Here is a 22,989-nt window from a genome sequence, read left to right as displayed (position 1 = left end):
CCGTATCAACTAAATACCCTGTTTTTTCCATCTTTTGACTAGCACTTGCTTATTACTGTGATTTTTTTACAACAAGAGTATTTTTGACCTCACTGTGCTCTTTTGTGTCTTCATGAATTTATATATGTAGATATTATTAGAAATAAAATATTTTGCACTTATTCAATAAACCCCTCTCTTTGTATGGATTTTTTTATATGGTAATACTGTGAGCTAATCATTATTTTGGCTATACACTATATATCTATCCATAATTTTTTCCTTATTGGTGTTTCTGAACAGAGTCTGCGTGAAAAAGTGGTGGTAAAAAGAGTTTTGGACGTTTTTTGTTTTCGGAAGCTGTCCGGTCCCATGGGACAGTAAAGATCAGGTTTTAATTGCTCTCATGCACACGGACATATTTCAGCTCTGTTTAGTATGGAGAGATAATAAGGAACCATAGACAAGGGCATTTAGCATTTATCGCCCCTCTTTATGGCTCCAATCTCAATTTTTGTTTCACTGACTCCATGCAAACCCTACAGTAAAACAAAATACTATTATGCTCTATCAGATGCTGTACGTGTGCGGACCATACTCACCTACAAACTCAGTAATTAACACAAAAAGACGTCTCTACGCGTCAGGGATGGGGGTCTTCGTGTGGGGAGGGGGCTCAGGAGTTACTTAGCCAGAGGAAATAATGATAGAGGAAAAAACAAGTGGAGCACCACCCGGTCCTGTAGATATGGATGAGTACCGCAAAGAATACAGGGGCACCTGGAGGAAAGTCTGCTGCTGCACACGGCCATATACATGCCACCAGGTGGCGCCCTCAGAAACGTGCTTTCCATTTGAATTATTAATCTACCTTTGCTAATGGAGTATGATCCCCGCTGTGTGTACTGAGGACGACCAGCCCAGGCCTCGGGGCTCTCACTAGTATTGTGCCTAATGATTAGCACACACAGGCCCTGTAGCTATCTGTATTTCATAGTGCCCCTGCCAATAGTGCTTGAATCCACCATTATTCAAGATATGCCATTGGCTGGCAGACATACCATAGAACACGTGTACATCACTACAGACTGCAGAGTCTATGCACATTCCCTTACTATCAAGCCCAAGGAAGTGAGTGTCCATGTATATGAGGTAAGTGCTTCTTCCCCAATTGTCATACTTTTTCATGTTCCGTCCCCATCTAACAGGGAAAGGATACTCAAATTACATTTTTTTATATACAATATTCAAACCATTGGACAATCCTGTCTCTGCACCTCGTCCTTTTTGGAATGTGCACTTTGTACATTTAAACTGAAGGCAGCAAAACCACTAAGGGTCAAGGAGTAAAAAAAAACAGGTGAAATAAAGCAGCATGCGTTACACCTTAATTCCTCGTTGTATCCCCCCGGTTACTCCGATGACAGCTCTACACCCCCTTGGAAATGTCTCAATCGGCTTCACCTGGAATGGCTCCCAGCACTTGTGACCTTGTTCCCAGAGGCGCAGAGCACTTGTTGGCTGCTCTGCCGTCACTCTGCACCCATCTCATCTGGGCTGAGGTTGGACGATGGCGTAGGCCGTGCCATCTGAGGAAGCTTCCAGCTCCCCATTCCTTGGTCACATAGCCCTTACATAGCCTGCAGGTGTTTTGAGCCACTGTCGTGTTGCAACACAAACCATTAGGTGCAGACCAGGTGGGATGGCAGGTGGCTATTTTCAGTTCGGAATAACCCCCCGTCGATGTGAGTTAAACACTCCTATACCATCACACCTCCCCACATATAAAAACCATCCACTCACCTATTCTGCATCTCACAAAGACATGGTGGTCGGCACAAAAAAAAAATGAAATTTTGACTCATGCGACCAGAGTACAGCTTTCCACTGATCAGAACGTCCAGTCCTGGTGTTACTTGCCCAAACAAGGGTCTTCTTGCTTGCAGTCCTCTGTAGCTGTGACCATAATGGCTCGCTTCTCGCAGCCTCCTCTGGCCAATTCATGCTGAGAAGTCTACTACTGAATGGCGGTGCATCATTTATGAGGACTGTTATCTGAGTGCTGTCAGTCTGCCATTTCTGAGGCTGGCAACTCTGATTAACTTGTCCTCTGCTGCAGAGGTAATTCTTGGTCTTCTTTTCCTGGAGTGGTCCTCATGCCTGCCAATTTCATCAAGGTGACTGATGGTTTTCATGACTATACTTTTTTTTTTAATAACGTATTTTTATTGAAATTTTCCAATAGAGTTTGTAAAGATCATTCATTACCAAAGCTCTATTTTCCTGACTTAAGAATACCTTCGATGTTCTAGCAATTCTTCCAAATTGACTGATATTCATGTTTTAAAGTAATGATGGCCTGTTTCCCACTACTTAGCTGAGTGGTCGTTGCCATATTCTTGCGCAGACCAGGTGTGGAATAAGGCTGGGCGCTGTATGGACCTGCGCACCAACACCGCCTCTGCAATACACCTGAAGGCTGCAGACTCCTACACTCGGACTCTGAGGAGCTATTCCTACTCCCTGGAGGCCACTGGGGAAGATTACCAGGAGAAGATGCTTGAGAGAATGCCAGGAGGGTGTAAAGCCGTCGCGAGAGTAAATATAAGGTGCAACACGTACTCTGCCTTGTTACCACGTTTCTTTATTGCCACATTTCCTTCCTGGTTTTGCAGCCTGAAGTCTGAATCTACAGTGTGCACTTTCCAATAAGAACAAGGAAACCCAGTGCACGAACAGATCATCACTGTGCGGTGTGTGAGCGTCCCTGTATAATGTGCACACAGTCTCTGTATCCCCCACATATGGAGGCAGCATACACCTGTTATCTGTCCCTCCTGCTATAACATGCGCCTTCCCATGTTATTCCATGTGGATGCCTCTCAGGAAGCTCAGGACAAATTATGTAGCAGATTTTTTTTTATTTATCCCTTTTGTGTTGGGCGCAGATTGCCGACTCCAGAGCAACTGTAGACTGCGAGAGCACCGCCATCGAGAGCACCAGTAGGGAGTGCACCGCTACCAGCAGTGAGCACTGGTAGGGAGTGCACCGCCACCAGCAGTGAGAGTACCGGTAGGGAGTGCACCGCCACCAGCAGTGAGAGCACCGGTAGGGAGTGCACCGCTACCAGCAGTGAGCATCGGTAGTGGGTGCACCGGCAGTGGAAGCACCAGTAGCAAGAGGACCATCACCGAAAGCACCAGTAGCGAGTGCAGCGGCACTGAGAGCATCGGTAGGGAGTGCACCGCCACCAGCAGTGAGAGCACCGGTAGGGAGTGCACCGCCACCAGCAGTCAGAGCACCGGTAGGGAGTGCACCGCCACCAGCAGTCAGAGCACAGGTAGGGAGTGCACCGCCACCAGCAGTGAGAGCACCAGTAGGGAGTGCACCGCCACCAGCAGTGAGAGCACCGGTAGGGAGTGCACCGCCACCAGCAGTGAGAGCAACGGTAGGGAGTGCACCGCCACCAGCAGTGAGAGCACCGGTAGGGAGGGCCCCCAGTAGGGAGTGCACCGCTACCAGCAGTGAGCACCGGTAGTGGGTGCACCGGTAGCGGGTGCACTGGTCACATGGAACTCAGCAGATCACAAAGTTATTTCTAAACAAACCGCGCACGCGCGCGCCTGACCGAGTGGGTGGCTACACAGGCTGCAGCCGCCGCTCCCAGGTAACACTGCGGTCGCGTTCCGTGCTGGGCAGTGGCACAGTATCTCAGGAAGGACTCACCGCCTCCTGGACGCGCTGGTCTCTTCCTGGACTCTCCACCAGAGTACGTCACTACCCGGCGACAGCACTAGGGGGCGTGGTATGATGCTTCAGCACGTTTGGCTCCTGACACATCGCTGCCCTGATTGGTCATGACATAGCAAATAGGCGTGTCCTACAGGAAAGTGTCCGGCATCCTCCGGTTTGCGTGCACTGGCATCCTTGCTGGCTACTGTGATTGGCTGGGCTCACCGCAGTGGGCGTGTCCAACAAAGAGTAAGCTCGCCTTGTGTTACCGGGCTGTCAGACAGACGGTTCTCCCGGACCGCGGTGACTGTGAGGATTCGTAGCGCCACCATGGAAGACACCCTCAGTCCACAGCCTGTGCAGCTCTACGTGTACGACCTGTCGCGGGGCCTGGCTCGCCGCCTCAGCCCGGTCATGCTCGGTAAGTCGTGCGCTTGTAGAAATGTCATCTGAATGGATCTGTCCGGCGACAGGTGATGTGATTAGCGCGGTCGTGCTGCTCGGTGCTGCCACCTGCTGGTGGAATGTGTCCTTGGCAGTCAGGTGTGGGGAATCCTAGAATTCGTCCTTCGGGGCCGGTACTGTGCGGTGTGAGCCCGGATCTGACATCTTGTGTTCTGCTTCTTCTAGGTAAACAGCTGGAAGGCATCTGGTGAGTGTCTGCATCACTGTGCGCGGCTCTGGCCTGTGCTGCATGGCAGCCGGCTGCTGGTTCACTACATTGATGTATTTAGTGTGCACCCACACGTGCGGGGTCAGGGGGCCCTGTGGCGGTGCCGGGTCAGGGGGTCCTGTTCAGCCCCCACTCTCTGTGGTAGTGCCGGGTCAGGGGGCCCTGTGGCGGTGCCGGGTCAGGGGGTCCTGTTCAGCCCCCACTCTCTGTAGCGGTGCCGGGTCAGGGGGCCCTGTGGCGATGCCGGGTCAGGGGGACCTGTGGCGGCGCCGGGTCAGGGGGTCCTGTTCAGCCCCCACTCTCTGTGGTAGTGCCGGGTCAGGGGGCCCTGTGGCGGTGCCGGGTCAGGGGGTCCTGTTCAGCCCCCACTCTCTGTGGCGGTGCCGGGTCAGGGGGCCCTGTTCAGCCCCCACTCTCTGTGGCGGTGCCGGGTCAGGGGGCCCTGTGGCGGCGCCGGGTCAGGGGGCCCTGTGGCGGCGCCGGGTCAGGGGGCCCTGTGGCGGCGCCGGGTCAGGGGGCCCTGTGGCGGCGCCGGGTCAGGGGGTCCTGTTCAGCCCCCACTCTCTGTGGTGGTGCCGGGTCAGGGGCCCCCTGTGGCGGTGCCGGGTCAGGGGGCCCTGTGGCGGTGCCGGGTCAGGGGGCCCTGTGCAGCCCCCGCTCTCCCTGCTAGTGCCAGGCCTTGTAGCCATGACTGTCCATCAGCAATGACAGGGTGATGAGCTTCTGACTGGCAGTATTTAGTGTAGCCACCAGGTGGCAGTGTTCTGGACTGGTAACAGCACTCACTGAAGCGTCAGATTACAGCTCCTAGTCCTCTTATTACTAGCTGCCATTCACAAGACTTTTCAGCATGTTGTAGAGACCCTAATTCCAGCGATGTGTCACTTGCCTGCTTGTTGTTCTTATAAAATCCCTGTTTTCCCTGCTGCAGATCTAGCTAAGCCCTGTATAACCCCACCAACACCACTGTGGCTGCTTTCTCTCACTGCCCAGAAAGCTGTCAGTCGGTGGTGGGGGCAGGGTTACACAGAGCAGGCGCACTACATGGCATACGACAACCAAGTCTCTAGTGATAATCTCCTGCTGATAAAATACTATTGAAACACCACCACATAGCCCAGTAAGTGACACATCACTGGAATCAGGGTCTCTGGCCCATACATCATGCCGTGCTATAACATAATAAAATCCTGCTGACAGATCCCCTTTAGAACTGAACTGTCTCTGTAGTCGGCAGCACTTCTTCTGTTAAGTTTCTGCGCAGCCATTCAGTGCAAGCGGGGAAAAAATAGATTTGGGGGATTTATTAGATAGGGCCCTCAGCCAGATACCCTCGGAGGCGGTGGACTAATACCTGCAGTGTGGCCATCATCATCATTTAGGAATTTTTTACCAATCAAGAAACTACTTGAAAATAAATAATTAAAGAGAAATTATCTAAAAGTTCAAAATGCTTTATTTGACACCACTTGAACAATACACAAAAAAAACAAATTAAAAAAACAAGAGGGGCAGTCTTGGACATTCATAATATCACTAAATGCATATAAAGAAATATTTCCTTTTATAATATTTAGGTACTGGTAGCAAGAAGGAAAAAAGTCATTTATAGCTACAACACCGCATCGGCCTATATCCACAGTGGGACGTAAATGAGGAAAAGAGCAGACCAATATATATGCCTAACAAAAAAAACAATATAAATGGCCTTTCATATATTGCACATATCCTCCACATAAGGTAGCTTTTAGCAAGTATTAGACAGTGCATAGTGCAAATAAGTATATATATATATACTAACCAGTGCTCATGATGAATGTGCCCAAGCTGCCTCCTCACACTCCAGAGTGTTGTTTTTTTTAATTTGTTGTTTGTGTATTGTTCTAGTGGTGTCAAATAAAGCATTTTGAACTTTAGATATTAGATATTTTCTCTTTAATTATTTATTTTCAAGTAGTTTCTTGATTGGTAAAAAGTGTGGTACCTACTTGAAGTTTACTTATTATAACTTTGGGATTTTTTCCTTCTCGGATTAAAATCATTTAGGAATTTGTCTAGTCACACAGGAAGTAGTTTGTGACCTAAAAAGAGTTGTCATCATGAGTAGGCTTCCTGCTATAAGCCCAGTGTCCAGCAGGGGGAGTATTTGTCAGTGTACGGTGACGAGGCAGATCATGACCGCGCTGACATAGTCCTCCATACAAGCTGAGACTTCCAGGAAATCGGAGAAATAGGAAATGAATGATTGTTTTGTGTTTTGCAGGCACACATCTGTTATCGCATTTAAAGAAGAATTCTTCTATGGTGGAGGAGGCATCACGAGCTGTGTGCCGGTAAGGGCTGATGGGCAGCTTTTAATAATCGTCAAAAAGTCACAATTTTATATATATATATATATATATATATATATATATATATATATATATATACATATACATATACATATACATATACATATACATATACATATACATATACATATATATATATATATATATATATATATATATATATATATATATATATATATACACATATACTAGATTGTGGCCCGATTCCAACGCATCGGGTATTCTAGAATATGCATGTCCCCGTAGTATATGGACAATGATGATTCCAGAATTCGCGGCAGACTGTGTCCGTCGCTGATTGATCGAGGCAACCTTTATGACATCATCGTCGCCATGACAACCATTATGACATCATCGTCGCTGTGCCCGTTGCTGATTGGTCGAGGCCTGGCGGCCTCGACCAATCAGAGACGCGGGATGTCTACGTCCTTTATGACATCGTCGCTGTGCCCGTCGCTGATTGGTCGAGGCCTGGCGGCCTCGACCAATCAGAGACGCGGGATTTCTACGTCGATACTGTGCCCGTCGCTGATTGGTCGAGGCCTGGCGGCATCGACCAATCAGGGACGTGGGATTTCTAGGACAGACAGACAGACAGAAAAACCCTTAGACAATTATATATATAGACTAGATTGTGGCCCGATTCTAACGCATCGGGTATTCTAGAATATGCATGTCCCCGTAGTATATGGACAATGATGATTCCAGAATTCGCGGCAGACTGTGCCCGTCGCTGATTGGTCGAGGCAACCTTTATGACATCATCTTCGCCATGGCAACCATTATGACATCTACGTCGATGCTGTGCCCGTCGCTGAATCAGAAACGTGAGATGTCTACGTCCTTTATGACATCATCGTCGCTGTGCCCGTCGCTGATTGGTCGAGGCCTGGCGGAATATGGATGTCCCCGTAGTATATGTCCCCGTAGTATATGGACAATGATGATTCCAGAATTCGCGGCAGACTGTGCCCCTCGCTGATTGGTCGAGGCAACCTTTATGACATCATCGTCGCCATGGCAACCATTATGACATCATCGTCGCTGTGCCCGTTGCTGATTGGTCGAGGCCTGGCGGCCTCGACCAAATCAGAGACGCGGGATGTCTACGTCCTTTATGACATCATCGTCGCTGTGCCGGTCGCTGATTGGTCGAGGCCTGGCGGCCTCGACCAATCAGAGACGCGGGATTTCTACGTCGATGCTGTGCCGGTCTCTGATTGGTCGAGGCCTGGCGGCCTCGACCAATCAGAGAGCAGGGATTTCCAGGACAGACAGACAGACGGAAAAACCCTTAGACAATTATATATATAGACTAGACTGTGGCCCAATTCTAACGCATCGGGTATTCTAGAATATGCATGTCCCCGTAGTATATGGACAATGATGATTCCATAATTCGCGGCAGACTGTGCCCGTGGCTGATTGGTCAAGGCAACCTTTATGACATCATCATCGCCATGGCAACCATTATGACATCTACGTCGATACTGTGCCCGTCGCTGAATCAGAAACGTGGGATTTCTACATCCTTTATGACATCATCGTCGCTGTGCCCGTTGCTGATTAGCCGAGGCCTGGCGGCCTCGACCAATCAGAGACGCGGGATTTCCAGGACAGACAGACAGACGCAAAAACCCTTAGACAATTATATATATATATATATATATATATATATATATATATATATATATATATATATATATATATATATATATATATATATATATATATATATATATATATATATATTTTCTATAATCTATATATCAGTCTTGTGTTGCTTATGCACATCACATCCAATAAGTAAGTACACCCTAAGGCCTCATTCACACTTGCAGTTTTTCTCTGTTGCAAGCCAAGACCGTCAAAAGATAAATTGTAATGGAGCGTTGTGCCCTTCTTATGTTTGACCCATCACTGGCTTGGATCTACAAATACTCCTGTAATATTCTGACCTAAGTAAACCGTCTAATGATTTCCCATCCATTCTGGTTCTGCTGAATCTTTACACTGATCGGTAATCTCTTCTCACCACACTCATTTGTAATCGCTGCCTTTCAGGAGCAATAACTTTTAGTTTTCCTCTCCATTTGTTGTGTCTTTCCTAGAGCTTAGTCCCATTGTGTGATCGCTGGTCCAGACCTCTGCACTCCTTCTGTAGCTCTGTGTTATGGTTCCCTATTGCGCCCCCTGGTGGATTGATGGGGTGTTAGAGGGCCACCACCTTCTGCCTAACCACTTGCATGGTCGCTATTCTCTGTGGGCGCTAGGGCAGCTTAGTGCACAGTTGTAGGCAAGTGACGGGTGGATGATAGCAAACACGTATTGCCGTAAAGAATAAGAGGAGCTATCTGTGCTAAACTATGTATAACCCCACCCACACCAGTGATTGGCAGCTTCCTGTGTACACTGTGCGTAGGCAGAAAGCTGCCAATCAGTGGTGTGAGTGGGGTTATACATAGCGAGATGACTACATGGCACGAGACAACTAGTCCTGTAGTGATTTACTGCTGACAACGCTGAGTTTATTGAAACTGCAACACGCGGACTAGTAACACATTGACACGTTGCTGGAATCAGAGTCTCTGTCCCTACATTCTGCTGCTCTCAGATTACATAGGAAAAATCTGCTGACACATTCCCTTTTCCAAAAAATCTAGTACATGGAAACATTTTTACACATTTACTATTGCAATTAGTGGCCTTCGACCTTATTTTTTGCGCTTTTAGACAGTCTTAGTCTAATTTAAAGTGGCCCTGACGGCTGATACATGCTGCCTGTAAATCAGGAAATGTACATCTCCCTGGCTGTGTGACGTCAGCCATGTATATTTCACTGTGAAAGAAAAAACGTACTTTACAAGCCATCCAAGAAACTAGCTGGCAGGCCGATCCCTGCCAGTGATTGATGGGTCCAGATGCCTGTGACTCCAGGGCAGCGGATGGGCAGGAGCCGCCGGGGGCCCATCTACTTGTCCGCTGTGCGGCTCGGGCCCCGGAGGCTTTGTCATCTCCACCGTTGCAGCGTTTCAGAGTCGGACGTACCTGGCTGAGATCATCGCCCCGTGATACACGCGGACCGTGCAGTATGTATCTGTGTCAGGATCCCTTTAACAATAGTGTGAATGGCTTCTCCCTTCTCGTGATGGCTGACTGCATCCTGAATCATCGTCTTACAGAACTGCAGAAAACATTGTCACTGCTTCTAAAGTTTGCTGGTCATTGAACTGGTGAAATTAATTTTTCTTTCTTGTTACTTTTTAATTCTTTCTCCTTAGGGGGGAACCATGCTGGGGGAACCAGACAATGTCATAGAGCTGGGGACCACTGAAGTGACGGAGGAGATCTTTCTAGAGTACCTGTCGTCTCTGGCAGAGTCTGGCTTCAGGTGGGCAGCGCTGTTTGTCCCTGTATCCCCGCCGCCATGTCTCTGTGTCAGGACTTAAGTTGCCAAGAATTTCTTTTTTTTTTTTAATTTAAATAGATTTTTATTAACAATATAAAAAAAGGAGAACAACAGAATGCCATTTACATTGCATTATATCAGATACACATTTTCTTACTTTAATAAACCCCAACATTACCCCAACTACCCCCCTCCCCCATAAGACAGCTCAGTCTCAATCTCCACCCCAACGAGGCATTATCTGCCTCTTGTAATTTATCCTCTTCCAGGTCTTAGGAAACACGACGCCTATACTCCTCAATCCAAATCAAGCCAAGGAGACCATATTTTATTAAAGAGTTCTATTTTCCCCCTTTTACTGTACACCCCCTTTTCCAATTTTAGACCATGTTGAACATATTGGAGAAATTCCCTTCTCACAGGTGGTTCCGCGTTTATCCAGTTTCGTGCTATTACTTTCCTGGCCATGTAGAGTAGCCTAGCAATTGCAATCTTCCAAGTATTGTCAACTCCAATTTCTTCCACATATCCCAGCACACATACTATCGGGTCTCTAACAACTCTGCACTTATACGCTGCTTCAACTCGGCTCAAAACCACCACCCAAAAGGCAGCCAGTCTCGGACACGTCCACATCATGTGATATATTCCTGCCTTCTCACTCGCACACCTCGGACACCCAGAATTGGCACGCAATCCTGCTTTGTATAGCACTTCTGGAGATTTATATACCCTATGCAAAATGTATAGCTGCGAGAGCCTATATGGTTCACTCAAGGATAGTCGCGGAACCCACTCCATCACCGATTCCCAGGTTTCATTTTCCATCGGCCCCACTTCTCTCTCCCACTTAGCTCTCGCCTTTATAGGGAAATCTAGCAGAAATGTGTGCATAAGGTCCTTATACAGAGTGGAAATAACTCCCCTTGTAGTACCCTCACCACACACATACTCCAACACTATATCATCTTGAACCCTGATATCAGCCTTCTTATTCTGAGCTCTAAAGGCATGTCTCATCTGCGCATACTGATATTCCCCTGTGGATCGCAAACCAAATTCTTCCTGCAATTGGGAAAAGGACTTCAGCTCCTGCTGCTGGATTATCTGGTGAACAAAGCAAATTCCCTTATTCTGCCATTCCATCAATCCTCCCAGGGCCTCAAAATCCTTTAAGTTGTGGTTAGACCATATCGGTGTGAATTTAGTCAACCCTGTAACCCCACGAATCTGCCTTAGTCTATTCCATAATTTACGAATCAGGAACAGGGTTGGGTATATTTTCCCCAGCGCGCCCAATGAGCCATCCTCCAAACACCTGGCCATCGGTCGTCGGTCCGTCACCTCTTCCAATAGCTGTTGTACTGCACTGGATGACGCCCCTCGCGCCCAGCCCTTCAAATGCTGGCCCTGGGCCGCAAGGAAGTATATTTCCGGGTTGGGCAAAGCCAAACCACCATCTTCCTTGGGTCGTTGAAGCGTCTCCAAGCTAATACGTGGATATTGTCTACCCCATATCAAACTTCTAAAGAGGGCATTAATCTGCCTGAACTTCCCCCGAGGGATCCAAATTGGTGCGTTATGCAGAACATAAAGAATTTTGGGCATAAGGACCATTTTAATAAGGTTTACCCTACCGACGACCGATAGATGTAGCTTATTCCAGGCTTCTACCTTTGCCTTGAGTACCCCCATAACAGGAGTCAAATTTCTTTGCAGAAACTCCGCCACCGGCACCGAAATCCATATTCCAAGATATTTAAATTGGGAAACCACCTTCAGCCTCTCATCCCCAACATCCTCACTCACATTCTCTCCTACGTCATCCACTCTAAAAAGAACCGTCTTATCCCAATTAATTGTTAGTCCCGACACAGTACCAAATCTCTCAACAATTTCAACGGCCCCTCTTAGTGAATTGTCTGGATCCTCCAGGAACAGCAAAACATCATCCGCATAGAACGCTATTTTTTCCTCTACTTTGCCATACCTAAACCCAGGGACCCCATCCGACTGCCGAATCTTAGCAGCAAGAGGTTCTACAGCCAACGCGAACAGGAGGGGTGACAGCGGGCATCCCTGCCTAGTACCCCTAGCCAGCCCTATAGGACGAGATAGCTCCCCATTTACTCTAATTCTGGCGGATGGTAATGAGTACAACAGCTGTATCCAGGCCACAAACTGCGGGCCAAACCCCATACATTCCAGCACCTGCCAGAGGTACCCCCATTCGACGCTGTCAAACGCCTTGTGTGCATCTAGCGATACAATCACTCTTCGACCACAGTTATCAGACTCTACCTGCAAATTTACATATAACCTCCGCAAATTGATCGCCGTTGATCTATCCGGCATAAAGCCAGATTGGTCCGAATGCACCAGACTCGCAATAACACTAGAGAGGCGGAGAGCCAACACCTTGGCCAGAAGCTTGACATCAATTGTTAGTAAAGAAATTGGGCGGTACGACTCCGGTTTCCCCAAGTCCTTATCCTCCTTTGGAATGACCACTATTATGGCCTCTCTCATAGAGGCTGGCAAGCGCCCACAAGACCTAGCTTCCTCCAATACCATTTTTAATCTAGGAATCAACACTTCTGCCAACCCTTTATAGATCTCAGCGGGTAACCCATCGACCCCAGGCGCCTTCCCATTGGCCATAGACATCAATGCCCGACTCAATTCCTCCTCAGTGATAGGGGCCTCAAGGCTCTCCCTATCTGCCTCACTCAGTCTCGGCAAATCCAGACCTTCCAAGAAAGTCAGTGCATCCTCGACCGATTCACCAACCCGAGAGGAATACAAATCTGCATAGAAGTCCGCAAAGGCTCTCAAAATTTCAGGTGTTTCCGTTATTTTACCTCCACTAGCAGAATCCAAAGAGTGTATATATGAAGAACCTCTCTGAGCAGCAGCCACTACCGACAGCATATGTCCCACTGTTTCTCCCTCCTGATAGAACAATACCCTTTGGAAATCTCGTTTCCTCTCAGCTTTGCCTAGCAGAATTTTTTCCAAATGATTTTGTGCGTTTTTCATTCTTCTCTCTGCCTCAGGGGTTCCCAGTGTGGCCATCCCATCCTCTGCTTCCTTCAACTCCTCAACTGCCGCTTTTTCTACCTCTCTCGTCCTCCGCTTACACCTACTAATGTCCCTAAATAGTAGTCCCCTCAGGTACGCCTTCATTGCATCCCAAATTGTAAGAGCGTCGGCGCTTCCATCATTTAAGAGAAAGAATTCCGCCACCTCCCGTCCTATACTTTCCAACTCAATACTCTGTAACCAATTAGGATGAATCTTCCATTCTCTCCCACTTAGCGAGCGAGCCCCCTCCAATCTAACCTCTACTTCAATTGGACTATGGTCCGACAAGGCCCTTGGCAGATATCTCACCTCCCCAACCAGTGTGTCCAAGATCCTGTTACCCAGAGCCATATCGATTCTAGAGAGTGTGGCATGTGCCGGTGAATAACATGAGTACCCTCTCTCCCCCACATGTCTAACCCTCCACAGATCAATCAAACCTATCTCCTGTATATAGGTGCCAAATGTTGTTATGTGTCCCTCCGACCTATTCTGAGTATTTTTATTTTTATCCCAATATTCATCACAGATGTTATTTAGATCTCCGATAATTATTAACGGTGTCGGTCCCCATTTTTCCACTCGCTCCATTACTTCTCTAATCTTCCTGCTAGAGTAGGGAGGCGGAATATACATCGCGGCAACACACAGCATCACTCCATACAGTATACACCGTAATAGTACATACTGTCCCTCCACGTCCACATATACCTTCACCTTCTCATACTGAACTCCCGCTGGAACCAAGATTGAGACTCCTCTTGCATACGTGGAGAAGGTAGAATGATATCCCCTCTGGATCCATCGTCTATTCAAAACATCCACTTTTTCCCTTACCAAATGCGTCTCCAGCAAGCATATCATTGAGGCCCTTTGGTCTCTTGCATATTGCAAACACGCAGCACGTCTAGATTTCTCCCCTAGGCCTCTCACATTCCAGCACAAAATCTTAAAACGGGTCCCCATCACTTGGCTCATCTTCACTATAAGTATCATCAATTTTGAGCTCAGGCTGTCTAACTACCCTCCCCCCCCCCCCCCCCCTCCCAACTCCCCCTCCCACCCTTCCCCCCTCACATCTAACCATTCCACCTCTTTCCAAGAGTGGGGCATCATCGCCCATAGCGAACACTCCGTTTGGCATTACCTTCCCAACCCTCCTCCCACCACTGTACATAACAGGATTTCAGACATTTTGAAAAATAACGTTCTCAAAACATTTTAACTTAGAATTATTTGCACACACAAGAAGCCTGCATACACTTAAAATATGTTGCAAACCCTTCCTCCCCCTTTCCCAGCAACCATTACATCATCCCTTTAACTTTAACTGGATATAATCCAGCTCCCTTCTTCCCCCCCCATACCCCTTGGCTTGTCAATCACATGACTCTTTTCCAACTGACAGATAAGTAAACAACTTCAGACTCTTCCCACAGTTTCAGTCTCCTTTTCCTTTAAGCTTTTTAGCATTAATATCGATCCACTGGGTAGCGTCCTCCGGCTTCTGGAAAAAATGAATTTTATCAAACGCCACCACCCTCAGTCTTGCTGGGAACATCATGGAATACTGCACACCCAATTCCCTCAGCCGTCTCTTGATACCCGTGAACATCATCCGTTGTTTCTGCACCAGAGTAGAATAGTCTGGGTAGATAGCAATCTTTTGACCTTCAACTGTCAGATCCGTCATGTCTCTGGCCTTCCTCAGGATAATGTCTCTGTCTCTATAGTTTAGAATTTTGGCGAGCATGGTACGGGGATTCGCTCCAGGGACAGGTGGTTTCGGCGGGACCCTATGCGCTCTTTCTACCGCGAACACTTTTGTTAGCGCCATATCTCCAAATGTCTCTAACAGCCATTTTTCAATATATTCCGTTGGATTCCTCCCTTCAGCTTTTTCAGGGATGCCCACTATGCGAATTTGCCAAGAATTTCTTAATCGCACAAATCCCCCCAGGCCGGGAAGGTCGCGAGTACCACCCGCTCTCTGCTGCCCCCTATAGTCCGGACAGAATTGGCTGACAATCAATGGAGAAGGCCCCAGGCCGGTCACACCAGTAGGTTATCAGAAAACTGACGGTGAGCGTACGGTGTATATACACCTCCAGATTCTGGCATTCAGAATGTGTATATACCCCCGTATGGTCACCGCTAACTCCACGATGGCCCGTAATTTACAGAACAGAAGGAGCAGAACTATTAAATGTTATATTAATCCATAGGGAGGCCGTGTTTGTGTAAGTCTAGTTTCACACTAGTGTTTACCTGATCTGCGGCGGGCTGCGGACTTCCTCCGTGAAGCTCCGCCGCTAGCTCCGCATACTTCTGTATGCGGCCTTGCGTACCTATGTTTAACATTAGGTACACAGGTCGTGCGGCTGTATGCGGATGGTGCTGCATGCGTCGTTTTGGCGATGTGGGGGGGAAAAAAAGCTACAGGCTGCGTCTACGCTGGTCGCCGCATCGTCAAAACGACGCATGTGGCACCATCCGCATGCAGCCGCGCGACCTACGTACCTAATGTTAAATATGGGTACGCGGGCCGCATGCAGAAGTAGGCGGAGCTAGCGGCGGAGGTGCGGCCGAGGGCGGGGCTTCACGGAGGAAGTCCGCAGCCCGCCGCAGATCAGGGAAACGCGAATGTGAAACCGGCCTTAAATATACCAAAAATGTTGCAAGGGAGAGAAAACAATACAGCATAAACAGGTACATAAACTAAAAGGGATTATCAGGAGAACTTACCACACCAATCGCAGAGACGGTTTAGTGTAGCCGAAGGAGAGCGCTTCGCTAGAGGCCGTCAGTAAACGGGATTCATGCATACAGGGGTGTGTAACTCTCTACAGGAACACAGATCATAACCGAGCTTGGTCTTTTATCAGACCCTGAATCCCACCTGCACCCCCCTGTGATTACCTCACATGGGCCACGTTGTAGGCCGGTCTCAGCCCTTCATGGCTTTAGGAAATCCCAACGTATGCCATAACTCCTCTCCGGACGGCCGCAGAAGCTTGAGAGTGATGTCATAGTTTTTTGGGATTTTATATTTTTGGGGATTTTATCTATACTTAGAGACCAAACATGGCCTAGCTGCTGGTGGATATATGGCCCTTATGGCTTTGGGGCCTTTTGGTGGGGATTATATTTATGAGAAAATCTATATCTGTTTCCTTGGTTAACCCCGATGCAGACACTTTACACCTCATTAATATCGGATGTATAGAGATTCCCATATTCATATATTTTTTTTCGGAGACATACTGTCTGAGCTGCTTATTGTAACTGCAGTGACTTAGCGTCACCTGAATTCAACATGCAATTCTTGTAGACAAAAGGGATCCACTGTCCTGTTTATGGGTAAGCTCAGTGACTATGGCTGTTTCTAATGGGTATGAAATTTTCCTTTAAGCCGCTCAAAACCTAATAAGCCTTTTCCTGTCTCTGCATAATACACCTCCTCGTTTAGTGACCTGGGCATAACGAGGACTCCTTGCATTTTAGTTAAGATGGTTCACATCTCTTTGTATATTTCATTTTATATGACAGGAGCTGAGGGCTAGCTCCTGTTTCCTTATTGCAAAGAGAAGAGGGGAAAAAAGGGAGGGGGGATGTAAGGGACCTCCAGAGATTTTTTTTTTTTTTAAATATTTTCTATGACACTCTGCATTGCTGAAGCTGAGTTCACATGTCCAGTCATCTCATCTTTGTGAAATGGATCCAGTAAATAAGATGACCGGATCACTTTCAAACTGATCCCTCTAATAAGTTATACATTCACATTTACTTCAATGATTTACAGCGCCACTTCGGAATTCATTTGTTACTTTCACTGCCAGAGTGGTATCACTAATGTATGTTCCCTGTCCCTAGTAATATACTTACCAGCCGCTGTCTTCAGCTCTTCCTGGCGCTGCTGCGGCGCCGTTCTGCCATCTTGTAACTGCAGCTCCTGACTGACCGGTAACAAGCTCTCAGTGTAAGTATATGGGACCCTCATTGCGGCTCTCATAGTCTTAGATTGCGTTATGATGTCCGACTCGCCCAGCAAAGAAGCACTGCAGCGATCCGACAGGTCGCAACCTGCAGAGGACTACTGGAACTGATAACAGAAGACGGTAGCTGGGGGGTATAGTACTAGTGGCAGGGAACATATTAGTGATGCCACTCTAGCGGTGACGTAAAAAAATGCTGGAGTGGTGCTTTAATAAAGGCATCCAGGGGCAATCCTTTTTTAGCTAGCAAAAAAAAAAATTGTTGTATCGTCGTAACATTTTAGTCCAACAAAAAAATAATTTCTCCAGAATGCATTTGTTAAATCATTGAAATCTATGTGGATGGATTAGGTTTAAAGTTGATCAGTTTGAAAGTGATCCTGTGGATTTAATTTAGAGTCCATTTTTAAAGGGGTGGTTAATAGACATTTGATTTTGAAGGCTGTACGTTCCACCTCGGTGTGTTGAGTGCCCCCCTCATGTTCCAGATTTCTGTAATACTTATTGTAATGTCTGACCATAAAAGACTGCTTTTATAGAATTATATAATTATTAGTGATGAACGAGCGTGCTTGGATAAAGTGTTATCTGGGCTGCTAGTCTAGTTTCTTCAGTGCGCTCGAATAATATGTTCAAGTCCCCACGGCTGCATATCTCATGTCTGTTAGCCACATCACATGCAGGGATTGTCTTACAAGCAGAAAACCCCGACATGTCACTCGAATAGCACCGGAGCATGCTCAGATAACACCTTATCCTAGTATGCCGACTGTTGCCCACATTCCCCAGAGATCCTGGAGAAGGGTTTTTCAGAGATTCTACAAAACGTAACAGGAAGGAGGGTATAAATTACCATTAATGGGTGCTCTCCTGTGTAATCACCGCCACTCCAGCACCGAGGAAACCAAGACAAACTAGGGGCACTGGGGCGGCAGTAAAATTGGCGTAAGGAGTTCTACCCTTTCTGGTCATGACCTGCAGCCTGTGCCATGAAGTGGTATGACGTTCAGATAATCCAGGTTGCGGTTTATTTGTGACGGACTCTTACTATCACACAGGGGGCAGCAGGTTAGTACAGGCTCCTTAGCCATTGCATGAAATTCCTTCACGGAGGACACATTTTTGTAGGATCTCCGAAGAATAAAACGGCGCCAAATGTTATAAAATAAAAATGACCTAATCTCTCCCCAGCAATTCAGTGCTCCCAGCAGTCTCATGCTGCACGTCACTGGTATCCACTCCCCAGCACTGGACCGTAACGCCGATAGTACAGCAAGTGGCTACTGATTGGCTGCAGCGGTCACATGCTGAGTTTTGCAGTACAAAGACTAGGAGGACTACTAGATCAGTAGTTTGGTCACCAGAGGAAAGAAAATATCAGCAGTGTTGTTTGTTCGTAACATTTATTGCTGTGGGTATTATTTATTATTATTATACTTTTAAAGAATTTAGATAAAGGGAACCTAACATTTTGTTTTTCCTATCCCAAACTAATGCCATGTGTGTAAAGACTCTGTAATGCCTATTGCATCTATACCTTTATTGTAGACATCCGGGTTTACGGTTTAGATAAAGCGATTGTTGAATTGTGATGCACAAGTGCGGCGGTCGGACACTACACTCACCTTCCTCCCCTGCCTGAGATCTAGTGCAGGTGCCATCGTTCCCTGGCGCGGTGCATGTACAGTAAGGTCCTGATGAAGATTCTCAATCCCTGTTAGGCGGCCATAGTTTACAGATTGTACCGGACAGTCTTCACCAGGACAACCAGCGCAGGAATGAGCAGCAGAAGAGAAAGAAGAGGGACCTGTCAGTCACTGATGAGATTGGTGGAGGGTGGGGAACAGGGCAGAAAGGCAGCAGAGCTGTAGCGTAAGCCTAGATTCCTAATATAAAGGTGCCACAACTGGGGTCCTCTCTCAGCCTCCATGATGTCCTTTGCAGCTCAATCTCGCATTTTCCCCTCACTCAGGCTAAAGATTGAGCACAACACGTACCCCAAACCAGTCCACACACCCAGGACGCTCAATGCTGCCGCCACTTACCAAAAGGTCCAATGTCACGCACACAATGTCCTCCCTGCCCGCAGGCCACATAGGTCTCATGTGCAAGTATCACTTAGTCTTTATGTCAGGGGTGGGGAACCCCAGGGCCATTTACAGCCCTCGATGACCTTTTATCAGGCCCCCGGGCAGATTCTCAGGGACCGCATTCTTGGGCAAGGAGCTGTATTTTGATTGCCACAAGCTCATTCATTTCCTCTTGCTCTGTTAGCACACACACAGTGTTCACTACTGAAAACTGAAGGGCATGCAATGAAAGATTACGTCCTGACACCAGTGCCAGAGTCAGGATGTAGTTTGTGGGCAGAGTTTGTACGGCCCCCGAAGGATGGTACAAATATCCAAATGGCCCTTGGCAGATAAAAGATTCCCCACCCTGCTCTATGTAGACTCTTAGATTCTGTAGGGTAACGAGGCTAAGCTAGTAAAGTTTTAGGCTTTAACAACGACAGAGACACAGTGCAGCATTGGGGATGGGGTGGGACGTTATTTCCTGGGTCCCCCCCGTGGGGAGGTTTCTTCATTGTACATGCACACCACACCTTACCCCCTTCATCCATCAAATGTGAGATGCAATATGAATGGATATCAACTTTGTGTGAGAGATGTTACGGTCACAGGATGGCACTCATTTGAGGTAGCAGCCCTTTGCTTCCACTACATTACTCTCTGCGTTACCATAGTAAAGATGGTGTGTGAGGTGTCAGAGGTGGCCATCATGTGCTAATTGTGTTCCCACAAAGCCGGACGAGGGAGACCTTTATTTCACATGGATCCTTAGACGTTCGGGAGTCTATATAAGATATGGGGACTTAAGGTACCTTCACACATAACGATTTCGTTAACGATATCGTTGCTTTTTGTGACGTAGCAACGATATCGTTAATGAAATTGTTAAGCGTGATAGCGACCAACGATCAGGCCCCTGCTGGGAGATCGTTGGTCGCTGGGGAATGATCAGGACCTTTTTTTGGTCGCTGATCACCCGCTGTCATCGCTGAATCGGCGTGTGTGACGCCGATCCCGCAATGTGTTCACTGGTAACCAGGGTAAATATCGGGTTACTAAGCGCAGGGCCGCGCTTAGTAACCCGATATTTACCCTGGTTACCATTGTAAAAGTTAAAAAAAAAAAAAAAAAACAGTACATACATTCCGATGTCTGTCACGTCCCCCGGCGTCCACAGGGTTAAAACTGCTTTCGGCAGGAGCGCTGCTAATGCACGCGCTGCTGCCGAGAGCTTTCCCTGCACTGTGTCAGCGCCGGCCGTAAAGCAGAGTACAGCGGTGACGTCACCGCTCTGCTTTACGGCCGGTGATGACACAGTGCATGGAAAGCTCTCGGCAGCAGCGCGTGCATTAGCAGCGCTCCTGCCGAAAGCAGTTTTAACCCTGTGGACGCCGGGGGACATGACAGACATTAGAATGAGAGTATGTACTGTTTTTGTTTTGTTTTTTTAACTTTTACAATGGTAACCAGGGTAAATATCGGGTTACTAAGCGCGGCCCTGCGCTTAGTAACCCGATATTTACCCTGGTTACCCGGGGACTTCGGCATCGTTGAAGACAGTTTCAACGATGTTGAAGTTGTTCCCCGGATCGTTGGTCGCTGGAGAGAGCTGTCTGTGTGACAGCTCCCCAGCAACCACATAACGACTTACCAACGATCATGGCCAGGTCGTATCGCTGGTCGTGATCGTTGGTAAGTCATTTAGTGTAACGGAACCTTTAGAGCAGACTAATAGTTTTCCACAAAATAATACATAAATTACAGCGACCTATATTCACTACTACAGATAAAGGTACCTTCACACATAAGGATTTCATTAACGATATCGTTGCTTTTTGTGACGTAGCAACGATATCGTTAACTAAATCGTTATGCGTGACAGCGACCAACGATCAGGCCCCTGCTGGGAGATCGTTGGTCGCTGGGAATGATCAGGACCTTTTTTTTTGGTCGTTGTCATCGCTGGATCGGCGTGTGTGACGCCGATCCAGCGTTGTGTTCACTGGTAACCAGGGTAAATATTGGGTTACTAAGCGCAGGGCCGCGCTTAGTAACCCGATGTTTACCCTGGTTACCATTGTAAAAGTTAAAAAAACAAACAGTACATACTCACATACCGGTGTCTGTCACGTTCCCCGGCGTCAGCTTCCCGCACTGACTGTGTCAGCGCCGGCTGGCCGTAAAGCAGAGCGGTGACATCACCGCTGTGCTCTGCTTTACGGCCGACCGGCGCTGACACAGTCAGTGCGGGAAGCTGACGCCGGGGAACGTGACAGACACCGGAATGTGAGTATGTACTGTGTGTTTTTGTTTTTTAACTTTTACAATGGTAACCAGAGTAAACATCGGGTTACTAAGCGCGGCCCTGCGCTTAGTAACCCGATGTTTACCCTGGTTACCCGGGGACTTCGGCATCGTTGGTCGCTGGAGAGCTGTCTGTGTGACAGCTCTCCAGCGACCACACAACGACCTAAACAACGATGCTGCAGCAATCGGCATTGTTGTCTATATCGCTGCAGTGTCGCTAAATGTGACGGTACCTTAAGGATGTAATCTGAGTCACCGCTCCTGTACATACATGGCGTCAGTGTGGGGTAAAAAAAACCTAATAACAGGTTCCCTTTAAAGGTTTACAGATATTGCGCACCATAAAAAAATGGTATTGGCATCTACAGTAACAAAACTATTGGTTGTGATCACAACATTCGTATTCAGGAGGAAATCCTTAAATGTAATGTCTGAGAAGTTTGCCATAAACTTGCACCCGTTCTGTGCAGACGTTCCCTTCAGGACCGCATCAGGCGTCCTCAGGCACTGCGTGGCTGTGGCGCCCTTTGGCACTGCGTGGCTGTGGCGCCCTTTGGCACTGCGTGGCTGTGGCGCCCTTTGGCACTGCGTGGCTGTGGCGCCCCTTGGCACTGCGTGGCTGTGGCGCCCCTTGGCACTGCGTGGCTGTGGCGCCCCTTGGCACTGCGTGGCTGTGGCGCCCCTTGGCACTGCGTGGCTGTGGCGCCCCTTGGCACTGCGTGGCTGTGGCGCCCCTTGGCACTGCGTGGCTCGGGCTCCCTCGGGCACTGCGTGGCTCGGGTGCCCTTTGGCACTGCGTGGCTCAGCTGATCACTATACAGAGCAGGCAGAGCTTACAGATCTTGTTTTTTCTAAACCTGTGGAAGTTTCAGTCTCGCCTACTACAAAAGAAATTTACTGGAAAACTCCTCCAGGTCTGATCCCTTTTCGGGGTGTGTTCACTTTTGCTGCTCCTATTGTCGTGTTTGTCATTCATAAATAATAATAATAATCTTTATTTATATAGCGCCAACATATTCCGCAGCGCTTTACAGTTTAACAGTTTCAAACACAAAAGTCATAAGTAACAACGTTAACAATACAATAATTAAAGCAAAATAAGACGACCCTGCTCGTGAGAGCTTACAATCTACAATGAGGTGGGGGAGATACAAAGTACAGGTGTGTATTTACAATGATGTATTTACAATGATGGTCCAGCCATCTTCAGGGGTTGGGGAATAGATGGGGATAGTGAATGGGCTACACACACACAAACATAACATGACTTTGATTAGTGAACGTGATAGGCCGCTCTGAACAAATGTGTTTTGAGCGAGCGCCTAAAACTATGCAAATTATGGATGGTCCTAATATCTTAAGCCATGCTAGTTTTTATAGCCGCTG

General features: G+C 47.7%; 2 protein-coding genes across 3 annotated transcripts in view; one reads left to right on the top strand and one right to left on the bottom strand.

The window, feature by feature from the left end:
• Nucleotides 1-3,834, bottom strand: part of XRCC6 (X-ray repair cross complementing 6) — a 66,898-nt gene extending 63,064 nt beyond the window's left edge. Inside the window, exon 1 of one of the 2 annotated variants that reach the window (XM_069737035.1) lies at nucleotides 3,707-3,834. The gene's annotated coding sequence lies outside the window, so the exon portion shown is untranslated. Of the gene's footprint in view, nucleotides 1-3,608; nucleotides 3,680-3,706 lie in introns of those variants that run through there. The other variant, XM_069737036.1, reaches the window with a different exon arrangement.
• A 169-nt stretch (nucleotides 3,835-4,003) lies between these two features.
• DESI1 (desumoylating isopeptidase 1) overlaps nucleotides 4,004-22,989 on the top strand; it is a 31,278-nt gene continuing 12,292 nt past the window's right edge. The window contains exons 1-4 of the mRNA XM_069737037.1: nucleotides 4,004-4,133; nucleotides 4,343-4,364; nucleotides 6,649-6,718; nucleotides 10,018-10,127. Coding sequence (XP_069593138.1) covers nucleotides 4,043-4,133; nucleotides 4,343-4,364; nucleotides 6,649-6,718; nucleotides 10,018-10,127 — 293 coding nt within the window. The 5' untranslated portion in view covers nucleotides 4,004-4,042. The remainder of the gene's footprint in view (nucleotides 4,134-4,342; nucleotides 4,365-6,648; nucleotides 6,719-10,017; nucleotides 10,128-22,989) is intronic.

Source organism: Ranitomeya imitator, chromosome 8 (assembly GCF_032444005.1).
Source record: "Ranitomeya imitator isolate aRanImi1 chromosome 8, aRanImi1.pri, whole genome shotgun sequence".
Taxonomy (NCBI): domain Eukaryota; kingdom Metazoa; phylum Chordata; class Amphibia; order Anura; family Dendrobatidae; genus Ranitomeya; species Ranitomeya imitator.
Note: the sequence above shows the minus strand (reverse complement) of the source record. Positions and strands in the feature narration are given on the sequence as shown.